General features: G+C 35.3%; 2 protein-coding genes across 3 annotated transcripts; both read right to left on the bottom strand.

The window, feature by feature from the left end:
* LOC109833947 (serine/arginine-rich splicing factor SC35-like) lies at positions 3,267 to 9,285 on the bottom strand. Of its 2 annotated transcripts, XM_020401821.1 has the most exons (9): positions 9,069 to 9,281; positions 8,896 to 8,974; positions 8,719 to 8,798; positions 8,574 to 8,640; positions 5,504 to 5,563; positions 4,583 to 4,786; positions 4,316 to 4,496; positions 4,127 to 4,229; positions 3,267 to 3,941 (listed from the first exon to the last, which is right to left on the bottom strand). In XM_020401821.1, exons 1-8 carry the CDS (start codon positions 9,142 to 9,144, stop codon positions 4,224 to 4,226), a joined length of 753 nt encoding a protein of 250 aa, XP_020257410.1. In that variant the 5' UTR covers positions 9,145 to 9,281; the 3' UTR covers positions 3,267 to 3,941; positions 4,127 to 4,223. The 2 variants fall into 2 exon arrangements, with proteins under 2 accessions (XP_020257410.1, XP_020257409.1); XM_020401820.1 differs by having other exon boundaries at positions 8,574 to 8,798; positions 9,069 to 9,285.
* On the bottom strand, positions 10,261 to 21,370 carry LOC109833946 (transcription elongation factor SPT4 homolog 2-like). The gene is made up of 6 exons (XM_020401819.1): positions 21,301 to 21,370; positions 15,822 to 15,952; positions 14,399 to 14,490; positions 12,495 to 12,550; positions 10,654 to 10,715; positions 10,261 to 10,576 (listed from the first exon to the last, which is right to left on the bottom strand). Exons 1-6 carry the CDS (start codon positions 21,302 to 21,304, stop codon positions 10,526 to 10,528), a joined length of 396 nt encoding a protein of 131 aa, XP_020257408.1. The 5' UTR covers positions 21,305 to 21,370; the 3' UTR covers positions 10,261 to 10,525.

Here is a 25,166-nt window from a genome sequence, read left to right as displayed (position 1 = left end):
ACAAGAATTAAATGCGAGAAAATAAATCTACTCTATAAGCATTAAATAAATCTAAGGCAAGAGAGTTCTAGCATCTTGGCTATTTAAGCAAGAAAACAAAAGGATAAAAATATTAACAAAGGACATTTACCACCCAAGAGGGTTCTAGCCTCAAGATGAAAGCAAACCTCACTCTTGATCTTCATCTTCATCCCATCTTCATCTTCATCATCATCATCAAACAAAGAGAAGAAAAGAAAAATATAAAGAGGTGAAAAAATTCTTTTATTGATTGTAATAAAAAGTTACAAAATTGAAAAGTCTTCTCAATTAAGAGTAACCCTCCTCTCCAAATAGAGTTACAAAATTTTTCACACCCCCACCCCTTATTCTCTACCCCTATTTATAGTAAACATCAGTGAATCTGAGTCATTGGATCGAAATCTTATCCAAAACAATCCAAGCTAGATTGCATAGATACAGGTGCGGACACGGACATGGGCCACAATAGATTTGTAAATATAGGATACAGGGAAACAACTATATAGTAATAATTTACATTAGATCAAATATCAAATTAAAATACCTAACACTTATATTTTCTTTTATTATCTATAATAAATAAGAATTAAGCAAGGTTGCTGATAGCGGATCGCGACGCGTCGCGGCGAGGGACCGCTAAGGCTATATCGGGCTATTGCGGTGAAATCACGGCAAATAGCGCACAGTCAAATAGCGGTCAAATTTAAATATATTTAAATATCTTAAATAATAAGAAAATTCATAAAAAATCTAAAAATTCAATTAGTTGTAAATTTCTTGTATTATCAATAAATAACAATTAATAAGCTTGTTGTATGAATGAAACTATGAAGAAATTCAAGAAATATAACATCATAATATGTGTGATAGCGGGTTTAGCCGCTTTTAACAACAAAAATCCGCTTTTAACCGCGAAAATCCGCTTCTAACCGCGAAAACCCGTTTTTAACCCGCTAAAATCCGTTTTTACGCGCTATTCGAATGAATAGCGGATTTTCCCACTTAAGCCAGCCGCGAAACCCCTACGCGTAGCGCTGAAGGGCTGCGACCGCTATTCGCGCCGCTATAGCCTCGCTATTGGCCGCTATTTACAACACTGGAATTAAGCTAACTCAAACAAAGGATTCAGATCTTCTGTCGTCACCAAGCAACTAAAAATGGAGACCTTCATTTCCTTTTTAGGTTCAACCGTTCAAAGAAGATGGAAGTGGAAACGGAAAAGTAAAGGTAAAACCAGCTTGATTTTGGTCATATGGGATACTATTGGAAATTTTCAAATCTTAAGTAGATAGGTGTGTCTGTTTTTGGGTTCAAATCTATTGGTTTTAAACCCAATATACCAAAAAAACCAGTTCAGAGTTATAAACACGGGGAAATCAGGTTTTGCTTTGAACCACCAAGTGTCCATGATATGTCCGTGGTGAATCTGTGTCTGCCATGTGTAGGACAAGGACACGGCACCCAGAACAATGTGTCTGCGTAACCTACGTACAGAGCTTATATTCCTGGACTTCCAAGATTCAAGTAAACAATGGACCAGAGTAGAGACAACAAAGTCGTACCCTGAACTAACCAACATTTGAAACTCAGGTATCCAAAAAAAATATCAGAAGTGATGATGGTTAATAAAAGAAAATGTAACTAGCAGCAAAGAAAGAATGAGAAACTAGCATGATAGAAAAGTGCCACAGTTGGGGTTCTTTCATAAAGTGTGAATCTACACAATGTATACATAAAAATCAGGTCTATTGACTAGAAGATGTTGGTATTAATAGAGATAATGCACGCCAACTCTCATGCACAACAAAGATCCTAAAACAATACCAATCTATTGCAGCAATACTCACCTGTCAAGTGATACGGGCTCAGGGTCACGGAGACAAGGTTTGACTGAAACCACACTAAGCTATCTAAAGCTCTACCACATTCAATAATTTAGCGTGTTATCTATATCGGAAATTCTACACAGGATACACCGCAACATTCACAAATAGTCTTACAAATATTGGCTAAAAATACACAAACCTACACATTTCTCATAATACATCGCTAATAAGCAAGCAAGCATATGCAATCTAGGCTAAGGATGGCAACCCATTAGTAATCAGAATTTCTCATAACTAGTCTCAGTTACTATGGCAGAAGTGTAAATAAAATGTTACGAATCAACACAAAATGAGAAAAATAACATGGTCATACCCAATGTTGAAAATAACGATAACGCATAACGTAACGCTTACCTCCGGTTAAGTTACAATAGCGATAACGCATAACGTAACGTAGGTTAAATAATTTATTATTATTTAAATAATTTATTATTATTTAAATAATTTATAGATATATAACGTTCAAAATAAATCAGAATGAATAATCATCGCAATTCTCATAAGTCATAAGTTTTAATAAATCCTACAAAATGAGCCATCCTCCACTAAATAAGGCCCTCATAGGCTCATACTACTAAAATACTAAGTCGTCCTCCTCCAGAATGATGTTTGCATCTTCAGGATCATAATCCTCAACCGGTACATCTTCAGTAGCGACCTCTTTTCCTCTTTGTACTGAGGAAGCTGCAAAAATAATTTTAACTAGAAAATCAAAGATTCATTCAAATAAGGCAACAACCAAACTTTGAAAGTTTTTAAAAAGCTTACAGCTTCGAACGCCTGCGGGAGAGCTTCGAATGCCTGCGGGAGAGCTTCGAATGCCTGCGGAAAGGCTTCGATCGCGTGCTGAAATGGAGGCGACGGGAGATCAGAAGGGGGATTCGCTGGTGTTCAAGAGAAATGGAGGCGACGGGTTAGTTTAGGCCCTCTAGGGTTTTGTTAACAAGTAAATCAAATCACAGCCGTTCTTTCTTTTTTTAAAGCAATCTAAGCCATTGACAAAATAACCTAAGTTATTAAACATTACAGTGTTACGTTACATAACCTACGTTATAGGGAAAATAACCTACGTTATTTTGTTCTTGCGTTATATTCAAACGTTATGTAACGTTGAGCTTGCGTTACGTTACGCTATGCGTTATTTTGCGTTACGAAACGCGTTATTTTCAACACTGGTCATACCAATATCAGAACCAGTGAAAGTTGAACATTTGCTCTCTGCAGACGACATCCTGCAGTCACACAGGACAGCAACAGCATCCTGCAGCCAACAGGTCAGTTTCCACTATATTTTCCCCCATCTATCCCACTTCACAGCTACGACTTGGGCAACATTGCCACATGTTGAAAGATAACAAATTTCAAATTAAAATCCTATCAATTCACAACATAAGAAGTAAAAAGCACGTGTACAGCTATAATTTATCTGGACATAGCAATCCATTTTCATGTATATGAAAAAAGAGGATCATATTGACCTGTCAACAAATCCCTGACGCTGAAATGGCTTTTTGGTATTTCACCTTTAAAGCTTGCGTGTAAATGGAGCAACGAATCCTTCACATATCAGCAACACATGTAAAAGGGTAGAAATAGATGTGGTTGATGACACATCCGCATTGTATGAAAAATGCAGAACATGAAGCTGCATGGTCATCACTGCTCAATTACTCCTTTTCAAGCTCACAAAATAAAAACACCAGCGACCAGAACAGGATTAGAGTAAAAACTAAAGACCAAAGGGTTAAGACTCTTAAAGACAATCCTTACCATTCACAGGACCACCATAATGAATTAGTTAACTTGGATCATGCCCAGAAAAAGAAACCTTAAAATGGATGGGGACAGCGAGATACTGACAGGAGCATCAAATCGAATATCATCAACATCATCTATGAATGGAAATCATCATCATCACCAACATCATCATCATCATCATCATCAAGAACGACAAACAGCATCGGCAAGATCATTCATTTGCATTATCTCACAGGCTGCGGACAATCAGCTACTAGAACGCACTCTCGTACAAAACTAAAAAGTGCAGGAAATCATGTTATCATAAGTAAGATTCACTAACCATAACATAACCAACAAAGAAAGCAAATAAAGAACAAAAGTCTTCAGAGTTCAACAAGAAGTTACTTGCACCAATGCAACCACAACACAGTCAAAATGCTAATAGCCAACATACAGTGACATGACAGAAAAAGCACAACCTTAGAATCAGTTCAGAGCTCCCAAAAGCACCATAAAACTTTCATGAAATCCTCCAGAAAGATGTCAGCATGTTTGCACTCCAGTGGCAGTAGTTCATTAATCCTGGCAAGCAATTTAAATTATGAGGTAATGCCCTGAAACATGCATGACAAGATAGATGCCATGACAATATCATATAAAGTAAATACCTCGGAACCCTGTGGAGATGAGCTGCGATAATCACGACGTCGACCACGAGGAGAAGCACTTCGAGAAGCTGGAGATCTTTCAGCAGGGCTACGCCTAACTGGGCTTCTATCAGGCGAAGAAGGGGTTCTGCGAGGAGACAAGCTTCTTCGGGGACTAAGGCTACGTCGAACAGGGGAAGCACTGTGCATAATAATCCATATAAGACAAATACTGCAGTTCATGAAAAATAAAAACTCAAGCGCTGATAATAAATATCACTAACTTACCTGTCAAAGGAGCGACTTCTGCTCCTCCTTCGGTCATCATCATACCTGCCTCTGCCACGACCTCTATAATAATCAGGGCTCATACTGTGGCTTCTACTTCTACGGCGATAATCCCTATCATGATACCTGTGACGACCATACCTTTCTCTGCTTCGACTGCGACTTCGCCTACTATAATCTCGATCTCTGTAATCACCACGATACCTGAAAATGGACTAACAGAAACATTAGAAAAGTGCCTCAAGTGCTACAACATAGTAAATGTCAGTGTAACATCTACTACTTACTATTCTATTATGGATGCTTATCTGAAGTCTTGAAATAACATTACTATTCGTACTTTTTAAATTCAACCATTGTCTTACTATGAAACTATATATAGAAGCTTCCATACCCAACATCAATTTGGTATGGCAAGTTTTAGAGGCAGATAAAACTTCATTCTGGTCTATAATTTGGTTGTGCCCATATCATTTGACGCAAAAACCCGAGTGTGACAATTGATGTGCACATGATGCATGTCAACAAATTACAAGTTTTATGGCCAAACATCAGTTCAAAATACATAAAGAAAACTGCATATGAACACCAAATGTCTAAACAATTTCAAATTTTAATCTCTCTTTTACTTTGGAATCAGAAATATGATATCCTTCTAAATAAAGAAAAGTGTCATTCATGTATCGTTGTGTCAATACAAAAGTTTGAGGGCCTTTTGCTCGTAATATTCAATGTCACTCTCAGCAATTCAGCATTTCGTTTGATAGTATTAAAAAACAAGATGTAAGATTAATTGAATGACATCTTGGAACCCGAACATTAGAGAAATAGTACAAAGCTGCTAGTCCATCTTAACAAAGATTGGTAAGTTTAGCGCAGAGCAATGGATTACCATGAGTCAAGTTATGTCCTAAAACATACCTTGGTCTTGGGCTACGGCTTCTGGACCTCTTCGAAACTTCCACAATCCTTCCTTTATGACTGCAACCAGGTAGAAAAAAATAAATCTTTATTTGACATTAACAGAAAAGGCTATTATGAATAATCTTCCTACAAACAGGAGTATGCATAATAATCAGTATGTTCACCAAAGATTAAATCAGCAAATATGATCAAGAATGATGATGATAACAATGACCATATTTGTACTGGCAATGATGATCTGTGCCACAGAATGGACTAAATACACAGAAAAATCATATCATCAAGTGCAGCACACCCGTGCTTACTTCTCAAATCTTCTAAATTTTGTTGTGTGAGATCTTGATGTGCACTTTGCTATTTACTTTCCCCAACAAGCGAGTGAACAACCACACATGCACACACCAACCACCGTGCATCACCATCCGCAAATGTATCCCACTCTTCACTTGGTACCAAAACACATTGCTAGTCACCTCAGGTCCTCAACACCATCCGCAAATGTATCCCACTCTTCACTTGGTACCAAAACACATTGCTAGTCACCTCAGGTCCTCAATAAAATTAAATGTTCTTTGAATCTAAAACAATGTACACTTCCACTTTTAAAGTTATGTTTAATTGCTTCCAATGTTTTAGAAAGTGCAAGGCGCTTCTAGGCGCCGGACCAAGCGCCTAGGCGCGCGCTTAAGCAGAATCTAGGCGTTTTTAGCATCAGGAGATGAAAGATTCTTTCTCAAGATTCAAAATCCTACCACCATCTTTTACCTACAATAGCCTTGAATATACCCAATCCATCTTGACTTGGTCATTCTCTCCAATCATTACAATGCCCTAAGCGAGCAATATACCCACTGATCGTGGTGAGATGATAGTAGCCAATGGCCCCTACACCTCCAAGATCTAGGCAGACATCCTAAGTACGTTCGGTGGCGTAGGTGGCGACTCAATCTACTTTGAAAAACAATGTGCTTCCTTCTAAATAGTAAGTTTGAATGTAATGATCTCAAACAAATTATGGTCTAACCGAAAGTGTTTCTCTCTCTCTCTCTCTCTCTCTCTCTCTCTCTCTCTATATATATATATATATATATATTATATATATATATATAATATATATATATATATATATATATATTATATATATATATATATATATATATATATATATCATATATAGAGAGAGAGAGAGAGAGAGAGAAGAGAGATGAGCTTATGTCAAACTTAAGTGATAGCAAGCCTTTGTCCACCAAACTTTTTTATCCACTCATATATATATATATAAAGAGTCTCTTCATATCTCAATGGGTAAGAAAGTAGGTAGATGATTCACTTAAGTTGACATAAGAATATATATATATATATATATATATATATATATATATATATATAGAGAAGAGAGAGAAGAGAGAGCAAAACTTTGTGTCAATTTAAGTGGATAGCAAAAAGTTATCCACAAACTTTTTAGCCGTGATGTTGCCTAGGGATCCATGAAAGATAATGAAGAGTTTTTATAAATATAAATGAGTGGCTAAAAAGTTTGGTGGACATCCACTTAAGTTGACATAAGATCATCTCTCTCTCTCTCTCTCTCTTCTCTCTATATATATATATATATATATATATATATATATATATATATATATATATATATATATATATATATATTATTTGTTTGTCTTTATATATTTTACACAATGGTGAACCATCTATCTCTTGAGCACAGGAGACAAGGTAAAAACTTCCTTGCAGATTGCATACACTTAATATTCTCGAGAGGGCGAGAAGTATAACATACTAACAAACCACCTGACTCTCGAGGTTTGGTGTGTCTTGCATTGATCAAACTCTATATGATAGAGGTTCGAAGCAATCTAACCTGATCTTTGGGTTAGCTTTCTCACTCGGCCAGCATCTAGGCAAGCAATCTAACCCGATCTTTGGGTCAGCTTTCTCACTCTGCTAGCATCTAGGCAAGCAATCTAACCCGATCTTTGGGTCAGCTTTCTCACTCTGCTAGCATATAGGCAAATACGTATTGGTTAACAAGCTTAGGTGATTGTATTTGTGCAATTCTATTTGTGGAACTAAGCATTAATAACTAGAAATTTTTAAACAAAAGTTTAAAACAATCATTCAATTCAGACAAATAGATCATTTCCATGTTCGGCTCCTAGGATACTTTATTTCTACAAGGAAGACGTTGATATGCTTGTATCTTTTGTATAGAGTTTCCTTCTATCCCTTTAGATGAGAAAATTACTTTTAATATTTAACAAAGTTCTAAGGATCTAACTGAGCAAGAAATCATGTAAAAAATAGTATTGAAACGTAAATAGATAGCAGCCGATGTTTAAAAATTACAAATATATATGGTCACAACAAAAAAGTACAAGACCCATTTTGTTATTTTAATCTATTTTTTCACAGGCATACAGGTGAAAACTCGCCAATAAAACTGCAGTTCATTTCAAATGGTTAATTTGTCATGTCAATAATGTACAGACAAAACTCACCCGAAGGTTATACATCCACAGGGCATATATCAACAATTAAGTTTCAACGAAGCACGAAACTACAATGTTCAAATCAGCAGTTTTTCCTGTTAATTTACAATTTAAAAAGAAGTTGTACACAGAATCTGTCATAAATATAAACAACAGCATTCACCACTTTACCACTTCGAAAAAATACCATCAAACATCTGCTCACAAACATGGATGTACTGTGTGAAAAGGGTAACGAGTGCACTAACAGGTAGGAAAGTAAACAAGTATCAGGATCATTGCTAAGCAGAAAAGAGCAAAACAAATATCTGCTCACAATCATGGTTCCAGATCTTTTCCCCAAGCACTAAAAGTAGCAAAAATTGGTCGAAAGAGGCTTACATCAAGCTCTTAATTTGACCATTGTAATGAAAAACACCTATCCGATTTTAGAAAACAAAATCCTAGACAATAACATCAATCAAAAAATCTACGCAAAACTAGTAAAGGCTGCACTAACAAAGAAGAAAAACATCATCACCATAATCAACCACAACAATCGCGAATCAGGACTCGTAACTTACATCCGCTCTGCGTTAGGCCCATATTTCGCGAATTGCACCATGATTTCTCTTCCATCCACAGTCCTCCCTGTAAAACAAATTGATAAGCTAATAACATCGAGGCAAAATATATTAAAATTAAAAAAAAAAGAAAACAAGAACTCGCCATCAAGTCTGTCCACAGCTTTCTGCGCCTCATCGGCGTACTTGTACCTCACAAACGCAAACCCTCGAGATTCTCCAGTCCTTCAATCAACAAAATATCATTCAAAAATCCCCCAAAAATAAAAGAGATTTCTCAAAAATCTAATAAAAAAGAGAGAGAGAGAGATAATCAATATACCTGCGATCCCTAGGAATGAAGATATCAACGACCTTTCCGTACTTATCGAAAAGGGGGAAGAGATCATCGGCCGAAGTCCCTATCCACAAAAATCAATACATAATTAGAAACAAAACGGAGGGGAAACAAAGAAGGAGAAAAATGAAGAAAGGGACGGAGAGAGGGGCACTTACGGAAAGTGATGTTGAGGACGAGGAGAGAGAAGGTGTCCTTGATGTCGGGAGGACCGGATCGGCCGAAGTGCGACATCCCGCCGATGACCGAGGAGAGAGAGAAAATTAGGGTTAGGGTTTCGATCGGGCGGAGGAAGGAGAAGCACAAAGGGAGTCGGGCCTGCTGCGGTCTTGCGGAGATAAGGCCTCACGGGCTTACATGTCATCTCCCTTTAGCCGAATATTCTGGTTCGGGCTTCTATCTGGGCTGCGTTCGGTTCGTCCAAATTTATCAGATAACGGGCTAGCAAAAAATAAGAACAAAACTTGTGTCCACTTAAGTGGACATCCACCAAACTTTTTAACCATTGGATGTTTCCTAGGGATCCTTGCATGATATGAAGTGACTTTTTATATGTTAAATGAGTGGATATAAAGTTTGGTGGACACACTATTCACTATCCACTTAAGTTGATAGGAGTCTTACTCCAAAAAATAATCCTTTCTCGCGTGAAATTACACGTTGTTTCGTTCGGCTCAATTTCAAAATTTTGTTATTTGCAAACGCGGCGTGTAGCTACAGCCTCATAGGTGTTTTTCTAATGTCATGGCGTTTTGGATTTTCTTTCTTTTTAACTATATTGTTTTCAGAAGATTATAATTGACTTACGCTATTGCAATTTGACTTTACTAGTAGCGGTAAAACAAACAGTTGCAACTCGTCAGACCGTCCCAAGTCACTTACAATAATGGTAGCTGCATAGCGACAATTATAACAAATCAACTAACTCGCGTTATTTTGTTTGGAGGACATGTTTGCTACATTGCTCATTAGATATTTTCGCCCTCTCTTTAGATGCGTCGAGAAAGGGATAATTGGTAAGATTTACTAGCTCCTTGAATCTCCCGTATAATAGATCAAATAAATTCAATGAAAGGTTTAAAGAAATTATGGACCCCACTAATAAGAATAAACTTAACTAGAGAATTAGCTACCTCGCCTAAGTTTAAATTTTCCTCCGATCTTTCCCCTTGAATTGCTAATCAAGCTGAGATTGAGTACCCCATTCTTGCATAACAGCGACGCAAGTCCTTTGCAGATTCAGAGGGCTCCTTCGTAATTCAAAATCAAGTCGCAGAAATTCATACCCATTTCCAAGCAATACTCGAAAGGTTAAAAGAGTAATTGTGTACCTAAGCAGAATACGAGGCATCAACCCAAACGGTTCAGATATGAACTGTCAACCGAAAACCATCAACACAAGTGTGCGAGCAAAAATGCGTCTGAACTCGGTCAAACGTACAAACTGAAGCACAACTAGTGACTAGTACTAAAAACATCATATCTGCCTTTCAAGGACGAGTTACAATGATGCCGCTTGATTCATAATAAAGAGTACAACATATATGCATATATAGGCTAACATCAAAAAACTGCAACGGGTTTCTCAAATGAGGGCTGGACGCAACTGAGATCTTCACGTGCGCTTTGGAGGGGCATACTGCACGTTGTTGTCAGCACAAATGTTCTGCATTCGAAGTAAGCAAGTCGTAAGATTTCAAACGCCATTGCAAGAGAGAGAATAATTAAGGTCAGGATATGTACCTGGTATTCCTCAGGAAGGTCCTCAGAGACTGCGAGTGTATAACAACCAGGGATAAACCGTCCTGCAGATGGCAACAAATATTTCACGCATCAACAAAAGGTTAGAAGTGTAACTTCAAGTGAAATTGATCCCACAAAAGCGAATATTTAGTACCATTCCAGAAGCAAATGCTTTGTGTGAAAATATTTTCTCCGTTACTGTATAAAGCGCATGATTTCTCAAATTTAATTTTGATATAACTAAATGCTCAGAATTTTGTTGAACTATTTGGTTATCCCTGCAGAGAGCAATACAAACTTCATGGTATAAACCGCCGAAATTTTAGAGGCACGCCTATAAGATAAAATTGATCCCACAAAAGAGTTAAGACATATTTAGGACCTTTCTACAAGTAAAAGTCTCATATGCAATGGTTTCTCTGTTATTGTTACAAGGATTATGATTTCTCCTAAAATTTAATCTAATGTAACATGCTGCAGAGGAACTTTTGAATTAATTTGGCTAACCAAGCTCTTCTCCACAATTTTTATTGATCATCCACGTGACCGGGTCCTTGATGGCAAATTGTAAAATCCAAGACCCACATTATTGTGTACATCTTGGTTGCATCTTGCAGGCAAACAAGCTCTTAGATGGCGGGTTGTCTCTTTATATCTAATGTAACGTTTATATCGTTCGACTATACCAGTCAAGGAAAATTTCTTACTATAAGTTACTTCCATGATGAACTAGGATTAAATATTTAAAAGCTATCAACATCGTTTTGACTTTAGCAAACTTGCTTCGCTCCAACTTTACTTCATTAGTGAAACTCCGTCTACACATTAAACACAAAATCTGCTTTATTCAAGGTTTAAAATCTTGGTATAGATATCACTATTGGATCAAGGCCATGATACCAACAATAGGGAGCAAGAGATATATAAACAAGAAACCCAGAGAAACAGAAGAATTTTGAGGAGAGGTGAGAGAAGAAATTCACCGGAAAACAAAGAAACTCACAGTTTCAATCACGATCAAACTCTCAGTCGTTCATCAATGAGCAAAACTGAAAATTTCAGATTACACAACTTCCTCTTATAAGAAATTTTGGCCGCTAGACAAAATTACTTGCAAACTAAATCTCAACTAACATTATCTAGAAATAAAAGTAGAAAGTAAGTAATTAAATCACATTGAACACCTTACCTCAAAGTTTGATAAGCTTAGAATAGTACATCTAAAGATAAAACTGACCGATAGAAGAATATCAATCTTATGTGAAAAGAAAGCAACTGTTGATAATGTAGTATGCCTCATCTCAATACTTACGCACTCTACTCACAAATCAGGAAGCCGGTCTCTATCAGGGTAAACATCAATTTTCAGAAGAATATAACACAAACAGGAAACCATGTAATCAAAAGTAACCAGAGAAAAGTGAACATGTCAGGCCTATGTTATTGTATAAGAAGTAAGACAGTAAGAAGTTAGATGCCCGAAAACGTTTATATATAGTTTCAAACATCAAGCACAAACTGCTACCAAGTAGGTACGAGTTGACTAGAATCTTCAACTAGCAATTGTGCTACACAGCATATATGAGTGAAGCTGTTTTGCTACGATTAGGTATTTTTCAAAGAATTTAAGAAAAGTCTAGACATGCAAATCTTCAGTTTAGGAATTATAAAATGTAAGTGGTTCCCCAGATCAACTTTAGCAGTACTAAACTATACAAACAAATATAAGATGAGCTTACAAGATAAGAACACAATACAAAATGTATGATTGAAAAAAACATTCCATTTGGGCTCGCAAAACATTTACTGCTCCAGAAAATAATTCATGGTTGACAGTTTACCTATCCTCAACCATCGAGCCGCCCAACTTCTACTTGGTTCCATGACAGAAATAATCCTGTGGACAAGGAAATCAAGGATCACTCCAGTTTTTATCCCTTCTTTTACTTTAAACTAGAAACTTATAAAGAAAAATGTCTAAAGCAAAACAACAATAACAAGCAAATATCAATTAAGATAATCAAACTGAAAGAAACTGGGGACTGTCATTATGCAAAAAAGCTCTCTTATTGCTTCGTCCACATAACCTAAACTTCTAGCTTGTTTGGCTTTGAGATGTCTACTTAATTTCTTTTCCCATTTCCAAAATTCAATATCTAGAGCAATTTTGTTGTGTTTGTAAGAAATAAGTTGTTTTAGAGGGTCTTAACAATGACTGAAGTCTGATATAAACATAGCTACCATTTTACTTAAAGAGCTTAGCATAAATAATCAGCTTATTAAATACATTATTAAATACTGTGCATTTGGACATCATAGGCAAAGGAATCAAAATTCCTCCTATCATGCATTCACATGTCCTTTCACATGTCCTTTAAACAAATAAAGAGTACAGAGAGACTTCAGAGTTCTAGTACATCTTTGCATATATCACTAAAGAGAATTTTTATATAGGTTGATAGCACTAACAATAACAATTTTTGAAAAGTCAGCAATTGAAGGAGAGATTTGCACAAAACATACATTCATTTGTAACTGAAGCTTTGCACACTTTGCTTAATTCATTAGCACTCAATTCTTGATAAATTGAATATGCAAGGCTTAATCTTACAGCTTCGCCAAATGACGAACATGGCTAAAATACTAATTAGGAATTATTATACACTTGACATTTAAAGTAGATTGTTCACATAAACAGTTTTTTGTTCACATAAACAGTTTTATCATAGAAAAGTCTTTCCTTTATTATTAAACGTCATCAGAATAAGTTTTCCATAAAATATTTACATAGAAATTGAATATCAACCCCTCCCATACTTTCCCCCCACCCCTTGCCCCTTCCCTCTGAAACAAGTCCCATGTCCCTCTCTCGTTCGACGCACCCAGAACATGTATAAATTGTACTGTGTTTGTTTGTAATTTTATTACAACATTGTAGTCTAATTTAAAGGAACATATCAAAATTATCAAAATATCAAGCTTAAAATAAACGACGAGCTTAAAAAAGATCCAGAAGTGAAGCTGCTACATTTAAGTGCACACATTACTAAATCTCAATTTTTATTAATAGGTTCAAAAACAAATTTTTAGCATTAATAAATAAAAAAATTCATATGTAATCAAGTGTCTGAAAATTGTGAAAATGATGCGAAGAAAATTGAAGACGAAAAGAACCAATAATTTTTTCATTGTTTCTATTAGTTCAAAAAAAATTTGTTTACTTATTACTTATTTCACAAATAGTTGCAAGTCTTATACAAAAATATCCTCTGAGTAAGTAACATCAACAATAAGTTTTAACTTCCAAATCTCATATTGAAATCAAGAATACTCACCAGTGAATGACTGAATGTCATTGACAATGACATTCACAGGGGCTCGCACGCATTTATTTAGAATGAAGATATTAAAATATTCACTTATGTCAATAGTCTCACACACAAGAATTAATTTGAATTGACATATTAAAATATTCACTTATGTGCGGCAGTAGTACTGAGAACAGAACAACCAGACCACCTAAATAGATGTAAGGAACAGCATTTAACCTATCCATGAACATCATAAGATGCTAGTCTCAAGACAACCAGAATTGTGTCATGTGCACTAATAAATCTCAGTCATCCAACACTGAAATTTCCCAAGTAAAACATTTATCTGCTGTAATGCAATCATATTCCACACATAAAGGAAAAAATTTGACGCGTAACTGATGACAATCACATGAATATAAATCAAGGCCTACCCTGTAAAATTTGGAGTAGTGCAGTTGACAACATTATCATGCTCCTTTTCCATATCCAAGAACGGGCAATTTTCACAGCCTGACTCTCTGAACTGGATAAGCCATCAAAAGGGGTTATCATTTCTGAGTATCCAAAGAAAAGACAAAAGAGAAACAAGCATGACAAACAACACTTATGACTTGAGAGATAGGATACTGTAAAGAATTCATGAAAGTACCAAAAAGAGGTGACCAAAAAAAATAGGATGTAAAGATAACAAACATATCCGGTAGAAATTTTCCTAGTAAGTACACATTTAAACAATGCAACAACAGAAAAGGTAATTAAAATTTATCATGTAATCAATAAAAATCATAACATCAAGCTAAAGGGCTTCTTCTGGAGTCAATCATTATGTCTTTGGTACAATAAACTTTATTCGCTTAGTCTACTGGGAGCAAGTTTTCAAATCTTTCTACAACATATTTTCATACATTATTCAGCCCACATATGACTCTTTTCTTGCTAGGCATGCAAACAAGATGTCTTTCCTTCATGATTTTCTTAAATAACCAAAAACTCAAGTCCTCATGGTATACATAATGTAACAATCAAGTTTTGTACCAAGTGCCAAATGTTTAGAGTTGACTGATCCCCCTCATTCGTATCTTGGCATTTCTGGAGACTAGAGTAGTTTGATCGGAAGCTGAAAATGGTCAACTACATGAAGTATTTCATATCTAACCTAGCGTGCATCAAAACCTAGCTGAAAAGTTGTACAAGTCCATAGATCACTTAAATGCCTTGGTATTACTCCAACGATACCTACCATCATATCTTATGTCATTGTCCATATATATAACCAATATCCAAATGACATTTTCAGTAAGCCTGCATTAAGGCTTTTGTACTAGTGCCAGTGTGCTACCAATTTTTTCCTACTAGGCCTCCTACCAAGCAAATTCCCAAATATTTCTATTATATGCTATTATGTTGATAGGCCTAACACACAACTATATCTTAAATGGCATACAACTGCAGCGACCTTTCCTCAGGATTTCCTTAAAAACAGAGAAAATGGACTTTGAATTAACAAGTTTTCTCCAAGTTCTAGTTGTTCTGTGTTGGCTAGCTACTGTCCCATCGTTCGTATCTTTGTATTTCTAGACAGTGACACAAGTAGACAGTAGAGTAATTAAATTGGACAATGGTCAAGCACATGAAGTATCTCGCATCTATTAATGTTGATCGATTCCAAAGACTTAGAAAGTTTTGATTTTCCATAGTAATTCCGTATCATTATTTGCAAAAGTTGCAATCAGCAAAACCCTAATTTCCCAAAAAAAAGCACAGCATTGATGGTATGAAGTACGAAAACCCTAGCTAATTCAGTTGGGGAGGGGAGAGAGAGAGAGAGAGAGAGAGAGAGAGAGAGAGAGAGACCTGATCGTAGGTCTTGACGAGTCGACAGCGGAGACAAGCTCTGAGCTCATGGCCGAAGCTCGTCGGAATCTGAGCGAAGCTGGCCATCCTGTCCTCCTCCTCCGCCATGTAATCGCTTCTTTTGCTGCTCCCCATTGATTCAGCTCTTCCCTCTTCGATTTCTTCTCTCTTGTAAAACTAGGGTTCAAAGCCCCTCTTTGAACAAACACGCAGAAAACGGGCTCGGACTAGGAAGCGGGCAACGAATCAAGCTGCGGGTCTTTTACGAACTCACTTTCAGGTTATTTAGATATTAGTCCCTCATATTTAATAATTCCACAGTAGTCCCTCGTATCTCAATAATTTCTCAGTAGCCCCTCAAAACGTAAGGGCTCTTGCAATTTGGTCCCTCAATGACCAACACGCCCCCAAGTTTTGATTTCTCTCTTAAAAACCATCTTGTTAGGAAAAAGTTTATTTACACTTTGGTACTTTAAAATTTATACCTTCTTAACTTTACCCTAAAGTTTTTTGACACTTTGATACCCTAAACTTTACAATTTATTTTAATTTTCATACACTAAAAATTTTTCTGATACTTATGTTACAATAAAGTTTATACATTTTTTACTTTGACACTCTAAAATTATTTTTGACCCTTTGATACTCTAAACTTTAGGGTATCACAGTTAAAAAGTTCAACTTCGAAGTATCAAAGTTAAAAATATGGAACCTTTAGGGTACGAAAGTGACAATAACATTAAACTTTTGGGCATCATAGTGTGAAAGAAAAACTTGGGGTGTCAAAGTTAAAAGAGGTGTAAATATTAGGATATCAAATTGTAAATAGCCATTAAAAATATTAACTAAGGATATTCTGGTCATTGAGAGACCAAATTGTAATAACCCTAGGATTTGAGGGACTAATGAGCAAGTTCATAGATTTGAGGGACTAATATGGAGTTATTGAAGATATGAGGGACTAATATCTAAATAACCAGTTCGCTTTTAGTGAGGGAGGGATTGTTTGTTTAGACAAGGGTGATAATGTAACTTAAGTACTTTTTTTTAGAAAATACTAGGTGAGTTTCTCTCAAAATGTAAGGCTGCATTCAGAAACTTTGATTTGGATTTGAGAAGTTGATTTAAAATCAAGAGATTTTAAATTTAAGATTTGAAATCCATGATTTAAGAAATCTTTTGTTTGGATAGCTTTATTAAATGAAAGTATTTGAAATCTTTGGTTTCAAAATCTAGTGTTAGGATACCTTAACCCATCTTGTTTACATCAAATGCAATGGAGATGTGTAAAATAGTAACAAAAAAACACAAATTTAGCTAATTTTGGCGATGATAACTACATTTGCTAAGTTTTCAAATTCATTACCCACCATAACTTGCAAGACTTTCAGCAAAATGAAAATGAAGAAAACTCTATAAACATATCAGATATCTTACAAAAAAACATCTAAATAACACATCACCATTGCATATTTCACAGATATCCAAGCTGAAAAATACTTGAGGCTTGTTTCATATTTCACACCTATTCAAAGTGAGAATAAGTTGATATGAGAACAAATAAGTAACAATTCCATGTGTTATGCATTAAAAATGTAGCTATACAAACCTTGATTTCAACCCATAAGCCATACTCAAACAACATCCTATATAAACAGAGCAGGTACAACTGACAATTACATAGTTAATTTGATCTTTGATATACTAAGCTTGAAATTCTATAGAAATTAAAGGAGTGCCCGAAAAGGAAAAATAATAGAAGAAACTTCTGAAGAAGGAAAAAAGGAGGATGACCCTTGAATCACAGTCTCACACTTCTATACAACAAACGAGATCCCTTGTAATCTTCTTCCACGCCTGCAAACCAAAGACAAAATTTTACTTACAACTTTGACAGAACCTAGGAATATCATCTGAATCTGAATAAATATTAAAAAAAATTACCATGTTGGGCAAAAAAACTAAGTTATCTGAACAAGCTGGATTATGATTGTTAGTTTAAACCACTACAATATCCTACAATGTATCAATAATTTAACAAGGAGCTATTAACACAAACAGTAGAAGGCAGCAACTCTAAAAAGATGTTCTGATATTTCATGCTCTTAAACTATTTTAGTTCATAATTTACATCACTTGTGCAACTACTAAACTATTGCTGCCAATAGAAACTATTTCCCAGGATATTGATATTATTATGATAGATAAATGTGATCTCATGGACGCCAGCATTTTAGACCTTAACACCCCAATCCCCAACCCAATCTTTAAAACAAAGAACAAGAATAAGAAAAGAACACATACAAAGAAAAAGAAAAATACGAAGATGAATAGCACGTGAGAAGTGCCCTCCCTATAAATTACAAGTGAAACATGAACTTAAAATTACAAAGAACAAGTCTGCAAGTGAGAATTCGGAAAAGCTAAGATTATAATCCCTATTTACTATAGCACAAACAAATGCATAAACAAGACTACAAGTGAATGGCACAGAATGAGTAATAAAGAATTAGCAAATCATGCATGAATAATTACTTAGAAATAGCTATCTAGTTCTTAGGATCTTCATGCATGACAAACTAATAATAGTGTCAGAAAAAAGCATGATTTGTGATTTAACAAAATGAAGTGAGTTAACAACTAGCTCAAGATAAGCAACTCTGGGCAAGTTTATTGATGTAATGAAAGTAATCCACGGTGAAAAATTAATCAACACTTTCATCTTCAGACAATTTTATTTTAAGACTTTAGAAGTTGCACCTTATTTTTAGTTCTATGTTGATACAACAAAAGCTGAGTTACTAACAAATTATATACATAACATATACATATATCCTGAGGAAAGTTTAGCTTAGACTTCATAAGCTCTCAAAATGGGGAAATTATGTAATTAACCTTTAATTCTATGATCTAGCCTGGGCACTAAACTGGCCACCAAAAGACCTAGTTTGCGGTTCTGAGCATAAGAAAAATAAGCGAGATCAAAAACAGAAAGCTAAACAGGTGGTCTTCATCATGAAAGTGCAAAAAATAGGAAACGTTAATTCAATTACTTTTAAGTTCACATCTAAATATAAGTCATCCAAGTTGAAAGTTCATGTAATCACTCCATATACAGTCATCCAGTCCAAAACATCTATGCAATCATTCCATATAAAGTTGTAAATTCTAGGCTATCAAATAAAACATCCAGTCCAAAAGATTTCCATCCTCTCCAAGTATATACAATAAAAGCAAAATGATGTGTCCTGAGGTATCTTGCTCATAAAGACTCTGAAAAACTAATGATTCTAAGTGTGAGTATATGAGAAGACATGCCACAAGACATATGAGAAGACATGCCATAATGAAATGTGAAGTGGCCTAACTCTAGAGATATGCTGTTTGAAGCAACAAAGGTGGCTCAACACAACATCTAATAAAAGTTGAAACTTAGTCGTGTTCTCTCACTATTCCAGGTCAAGGTCAGCAGGAGAAGGCGGAGGCACAAAAAATAAAGAAGACAAAAAGAGAAGTGGGAGATGCAATCATAGAAGACCCTATTTTAGATATGTAAGTCACTGAAATGTAATCATACCGAAACTCCTCAATATATGAAGAAGGAAGCTCATCATCAGTTGCAGCTCTCACCTTTGTACAAACCTAAACAAATTCCAAAACTGGGAAGTAAATGACAACAGCAATATAACATATTATACCAATGGTAATTAAAGTGAATAAATGCATAGTAAGGAAGTGCTATAGAATGTCATTTTGGGGATCTAGTCAAGATTAGTACGAAGATGTTACAAATAAAAACTGAAAAATCTTTTGATTGAAACATATCTTAATACAATAGATGTATAAGCTTGAACTTTGACTTAGGAATTATTTGCTATGAAGTTATTCAATGCAAAACAACCATGCAATGTATACATCAAGTTGAAACCTTTACAGACTAAATTGTGATTATCAATATAAAGCCGATACAACATTGAAATATTGAGCTGAGAAAATGCTATTAAGGCTAATACACAGAGACAAGAGATTACTTTCTTGACATGATCCACTGTAGCAACCTGGACAGTCCTGGGATCCAAGTAGTTGCACTGATCAACTTCCCCAAACGTCAAAATGATTATCTTTAATCACCCAAAAATAGAAAAACAACACTGCGTTAATTAATTAATGAACTCAAGAGTCAATACATAATGCTGAAATTCTCTCCTTAAATAATTAACGAACTCAAGAATCAATACATAATGTTTCGTAAAAGAGGAAATCAAAGGTTTTAACACTCCAATCCTCTTTTATATGTCGTATAGATGAGCTTATAAGCTAGTTTGTCAAAAGTTGAGGAATCCGAGCTTTTTCTAGTGGGACTTCAAAACCGGTTTATTTGGGAGCGGGAATTTTGACAATGGAATCAGGCCCTTGATTATAGTAACTAGGATACCTTGCAGTCAATAAGATTTCACAAGCGATAATTAAGTGAGAAAATTGTATTGCTTTTTTTGAAGAAATAAACAGATCCGCAACCGGTTTCACCTCTAATTTACGAAAAAAATATCAATCTATTAGTTATACAAACATGCAATTTCGTGAAGAGAAAAACTAATATAAATGTCAATAAATTCATGGCGAGTGGGTGGCTAGGGGCTCTGTTTAAGCCCTCTTCGTTGTTCTAAAAAAAATCGTGGGCGAGTGCAACGTGAGATGACCTTCAATTGTTTTAGTCTCATATCATTACTTAATATGCATCACGTGCAAAGCACGTGTTAAAATACTAGTTTAAATAAGCTAGGTTTGGCCAAGTAAATGATTATTCTACCCACACAAGTATTATAAATTTTCATCATAAAAAATAAAAAAGCGAACAAATGCCCACATAGCTTAAAAACTTCAGAAAATAAGCTTCACAGACACCCTAAGGGCATCTCCAACAGCTTCTCTAAAATTTTCTCCAAAATGAAGAAGCAAAAGTCATATTCTCCAAATTATTTTTACACCAACTCCAATAGCTTCCCCATTTTGAAGAATCCCTTTTTTTCTCCAAAAATTTGGAGAATGCTGCAGATTTGGGGAAGCTTCCCCATTTTTTCTCCTTCATCCCTATTTTGGAGAATGAGATGGAGAATCTGTTGGACCAAAAACCTAACTATATTCTCCAAAAATGGGAAATTGGGAAGCTGTTGGAGATGCTCTAAGTCACAAGAACAGATAAGTCGGACAAGTAAATAGAAGCATTCTCACGTAAATTCTTTCAAAAATGAACAGCATCGGATGATTCGAATGCAAAAGTTGCAATCAGCAAAACCCTAATTTCCTAACAAAAAAAGCACAGCGTTGATGGTATGAAGTACGAAAATCCTAGCTAATTCAGTTGGGGAGGAGAGAGAGAGAAAGAGACCTGATCGTAGGTCTTGACGAGTCGACAGCGGAGACAAGCTCTGAGCTCATGGCCGAAGCTCGTCGGAATCTGAGCGAAGCTGGACAGGACCCATTGATTCAGCTCTTCCCTCTTCGATTTCTTCTCTCTTGTAAAACTAGGGTTCAAAGCTACAATGCCCCCTCTTTGAACAAACACGAAGAAAACAGACTCGGACTAGGAAGTGGGCAACGAATCACGTTGCGGGTCATTTACGAACTCACGTTCAGGTTATTTAGATATTAGTCCGTCATATTTAATAATTCCACAGTACTCCCTCGTATCTCAATAATTACTCAGTAGTCCCTCAAAACGTAAGTGATCTTGCAATTTGGTCCCTCAATGACCAAAACACCCCCAAGTTTTGATTTCCCTCTTAAAAACCATCTTGTTAGGAAAAGGGTTATTTTGCACTTTGGTACTTTAAAATTCATACCTTTTTAACTTTACCCTAAAGTTTTTTGACACTTTGATACCCTAAAGTTTATAATTTATTTTAGTTTTAATACACTAAAAATTTTCCTAACCCTTTTGTTACAATAAAATTTATACATTTTTTACTTCGACACTCAAAAATTATTTTTGACCCTTTGATACTCTAAACTTTAGGGTATCACAGTTAAAAAGTTCAACTTCGAAGTATTAAAGTTAAAAATATGGAACCTTTAGGGTACGAAAGTGACAATAATATTAAACTTTTGGGCATCATAGTGTGAAAGAAAAACTTGGGGTATCAAAGTTAAAAGAGGTGTAAATATTAGGATATCAAATTGTAAATAGCCATTAAAAAATATTAACTAAGGATATTCTGGTCATTGAGAGACCTAATTGTAATAACCCTAGGACTTGAGGGACTAATGAGCAAGTTCTAGGACTTGAGGGACTAATGAGCAAGTTCATAGATTTGAGGGACTAATATGAAGTTATTGAAGATATGAGAGACTAATATCTAAATAACCAGTTCGCTTTTAGTGACCGAGGGATTGTTTGTTTAGACAAGGGCGATAATGTAACTTAAGTACTTTTTTTCCGATGAAGCTAGGTGAGTTTCTCTCAAAATGTAAGGATAAACGGGAAGTGTAAATGTGTTTTCTAGCTTTCAAAAAATATTATGTTTCACATATATGAATGAGAAGTGAGAATGAACATTCTATATGCATCCATTCTCGTGTACCAAATGAGACGTAAAGGAACCTAGCCAAACAAGATTCAAAACGTTGACCACTTGGCCTGCCTCTGGCTAAAGGTTCCCCGTGTTGAGACAAACCAAATATGTGTAACACATGATTTTAAAAAAAATGAAACAGCTAATTATAAAAATTTATAATGGTATATAGACAAAAATGAGATAAAGTTTGAAGAGAATAAGTTATTGACTATTCTGACATACAATATTATAAATGTATAAAAATTGAATTCAGTTATAAATTCTTTAACAAAATCGTATTACAATGAAAGAGTGATGATATTGTGAGACAGTGAGCTCAAATCCTATCGGCAGCTAGACTAATCGGCTCATCAAATTCATAATTGTTACCATACATCTTGTTCAAAACATCATCAAATTAATAATTTTGAAGAAATTTATATATAGCTTTGAGTCTTCCAGAGTATGAATCAAACTAGTTTAATATGTTGATTTTTTAAACAGCTTAATAGCCATCGTTTTTTGCATATAAATAAAATAATGATTCAAATTTACTAATTGACATAGTTTTTTCTACATATAGATCATGTGACATGCAAATTACTGTGCTAAATTTTTTACATATAGATAGGGGTGCTAAACCGTATCCGTATCCGATGAAATATCCGTAACCGTATCCGTTAGGATACGAATATGGTTACTCAAATCTATAACCGATAGGATATGGTTATGGATATGGTTTTGTAGTAAAATATCCGTATCCGTATCCGAAATATCCGAATACATATTAGTCATACTCTTATGATAGTTTCGATTCTTAGATTAAGGATTTGTGGTTAATTTTGATGATCAAGATGACTAATCTTAACTATTTAGTTATAATGGACATATTAACGAACTTTTTTGTATCACATGAACTATGTTTTTCTCAATACTATCTAGTTTTCTCATATCTGTTTTGTATCCGCATGCATATCCGCTTATATATCCGCATGTATATCTGTAACCGTATCCGATTTTAGCGGATATGGTTATAAGTTTTTCTTACCGAGGTATATCCGTATCCGTATCCGTATCCGAGATTGGTAAGCGGATATGGATATGGTAAGCATCATATCCGAGCCGTATCCGGACCGAATGCACCCCTACATATAGATCATGTGACATGCAAATCACTGTTCCAATCGTCATATCAGACAACCTATTAGCATAGCTCACGATAAGAATTTTATTTCACCGTCTCATTTTATTAGTTTCTTGCTGTATAGTATTCACAATTTGATCATATGACCCAAAACTTCAAATTTTCCAAAGATTCTTTGATCTTCACTTTTCAATGTTTTTCACTCTTCAAAAATTTTTCATTCTTGTACATCGTTCTTAGACCCGGACTTTTGCACAAGACCAGTCCTCTATGCAGATGCACATCTCCACCGATCCAATCGATGGCATAAGAAACAATCTCGGATGGTATTGTAGACAATGAAGAAATCAGTATATGTCAGAACACACGATGAAGACGCATGATACACCTTTCCCTTTGTCTTAACAAGCAAAATAGCAAAAATGTAGAAAAAGTTCATGCTCTTACACTGGCTCTCGGCACGAGCTTAGCAGCAGCAGAGTAGAGAAGCTCATTGATGATGAAGGTTTTAGTTTTTTTCTTGTTCAGAGGCAGAAAATGAGTTGACACAAAATTATAATAAATACTAGAAGGATGCTAGTTGAGAAAAGGAGCTTTGCTTATTACAGTGCCTAGAATCATTTGTTCTATACACGCACTAACCTTTTTAAGGGTAAATTACACTTAAGTACTCTATTATTTACTTAATATTGCACACATATACCCTCGGCTGTAAAACTCTTCGCTTAAATCCCCTAGAGTTTCAAAAGTTTGCTCTTTAGTACCATTGGTTATGCAAACATGAGAATTTCCCCCGAAAATTCTCATTCAACACTCACATGGTATTTTCAAAATATTTCAACCCTTATTTTTGTTAAGTGATCTATTGTTAAACCTAGCAAATTCATATTTCGAGATAGACTTAAGATGCTTTTGAACTAGAATTTTGATTTGCTTAACAATAGATTTAGCAGGGAAAAAGGGTTGAAATATTCTAAAATAGCATGCGAGCATTGCATGAGGATTTTGCGGGGGAGTTATTACGTTTGCACTACCGAGGGTACTAAAGTACAACTTTTTAAAGCTTTAGGGTATTTAAGTGAATAGTTTTACTAGTGAGGGTATATAACATTGGGTAAACAATAGGAAATTCAGGTACAAGTTAACTTTTTCCAAATATCGTTTATTATATTATCTACATCATTGTCATCTCATTTTAGTCTTCTAGAACTGGGGAAGAAGAAGGGATACATAAATCTTTATGGAGTTGGAATATATCCAATAAATTCAGTTTTTTTTTTTCTAGTAGTGAATGCTAAGGGGATCCTCCCAACACGAGATGGACTTCATGAACGAATTGAATTGCAAGATGTATTGTTTATAACATGACAAAGATGAAACAATTTGACATCACTTTTGCTCATGTCCACAACTTTGAAAATTTTTCCTAATATTTGGATGGGCAACTTGGTGATCACGGAACAAAAAGGTACTTTCAAATACCCCTCCCAATCATATCAAACCTGTTTGAGATGCTTTTAACTATGAGAAAGGATTTCACTGAGGCCCAAAAGACATCCATCGTCGCACCTTTACCTCCCCAAAATTCAAAATTCCAGCATCAAGAACCCATCTTTCTCACATCATAACAAACCCTAGCCAGCTTCA

This window comes from Asparagus officinalis, chromosome 3, assembly GCF_001876935.1.
Source record: "Asparagus officinalis chromosome 3, Aspof.V1, whole genome shotgun sequence".
Taxonomy (NCBI): Eukaryota; Viridiplantae; Streptophyta; class Magnoliopsida; order Asparagales; family Asparagaceae; genus Asparagus; species Asparagus officinalis.
This window is presented reverse-complemented; position numbering and strand designations above follow the sequence as displayed.

Bases quoted from the DNA above. Each gene is read 5' to 3' on its own strand.
- LOC109833947 (XM_020401820.1), bottom strand. From the start codon at position 9,144: ATGTCGCACTTCGGCCGATCCGGTCCTCCCGACATCAAGGACACCTTC. The intron at 8,799-8,895 runs GTATATTGATTA...TGTTGATTGAAG, and splicing joins TTCATTCCTAGGGATCGCAG to GACTGGAGAATCTCGAGGGT. The intron at 4,497-4,582 runs GTAAGTTAGTGA...TATTATGCACAG, and splicing joins AGAAGTCGCTCCTTTGACAG to TGCTTCCCCTGTTCGACGTA.
- LOC109833946 (XM_020401819.1), bottom strand. The intron at 14,491-15,821 runs GTCTCTCTCTCT...TGGCTTATCCAG, and splicing joins TCGTCAAGACCTACGATCAG to TTCAGAGAGTCAGGCTGTGA. The intron at 10,577-10,653 runs GTACATATCCTG...CTTCGAATGCAG, and splicing joins ACCTTCCTGAGGAATACCAG to AACATTTGTGCTGACAACAA.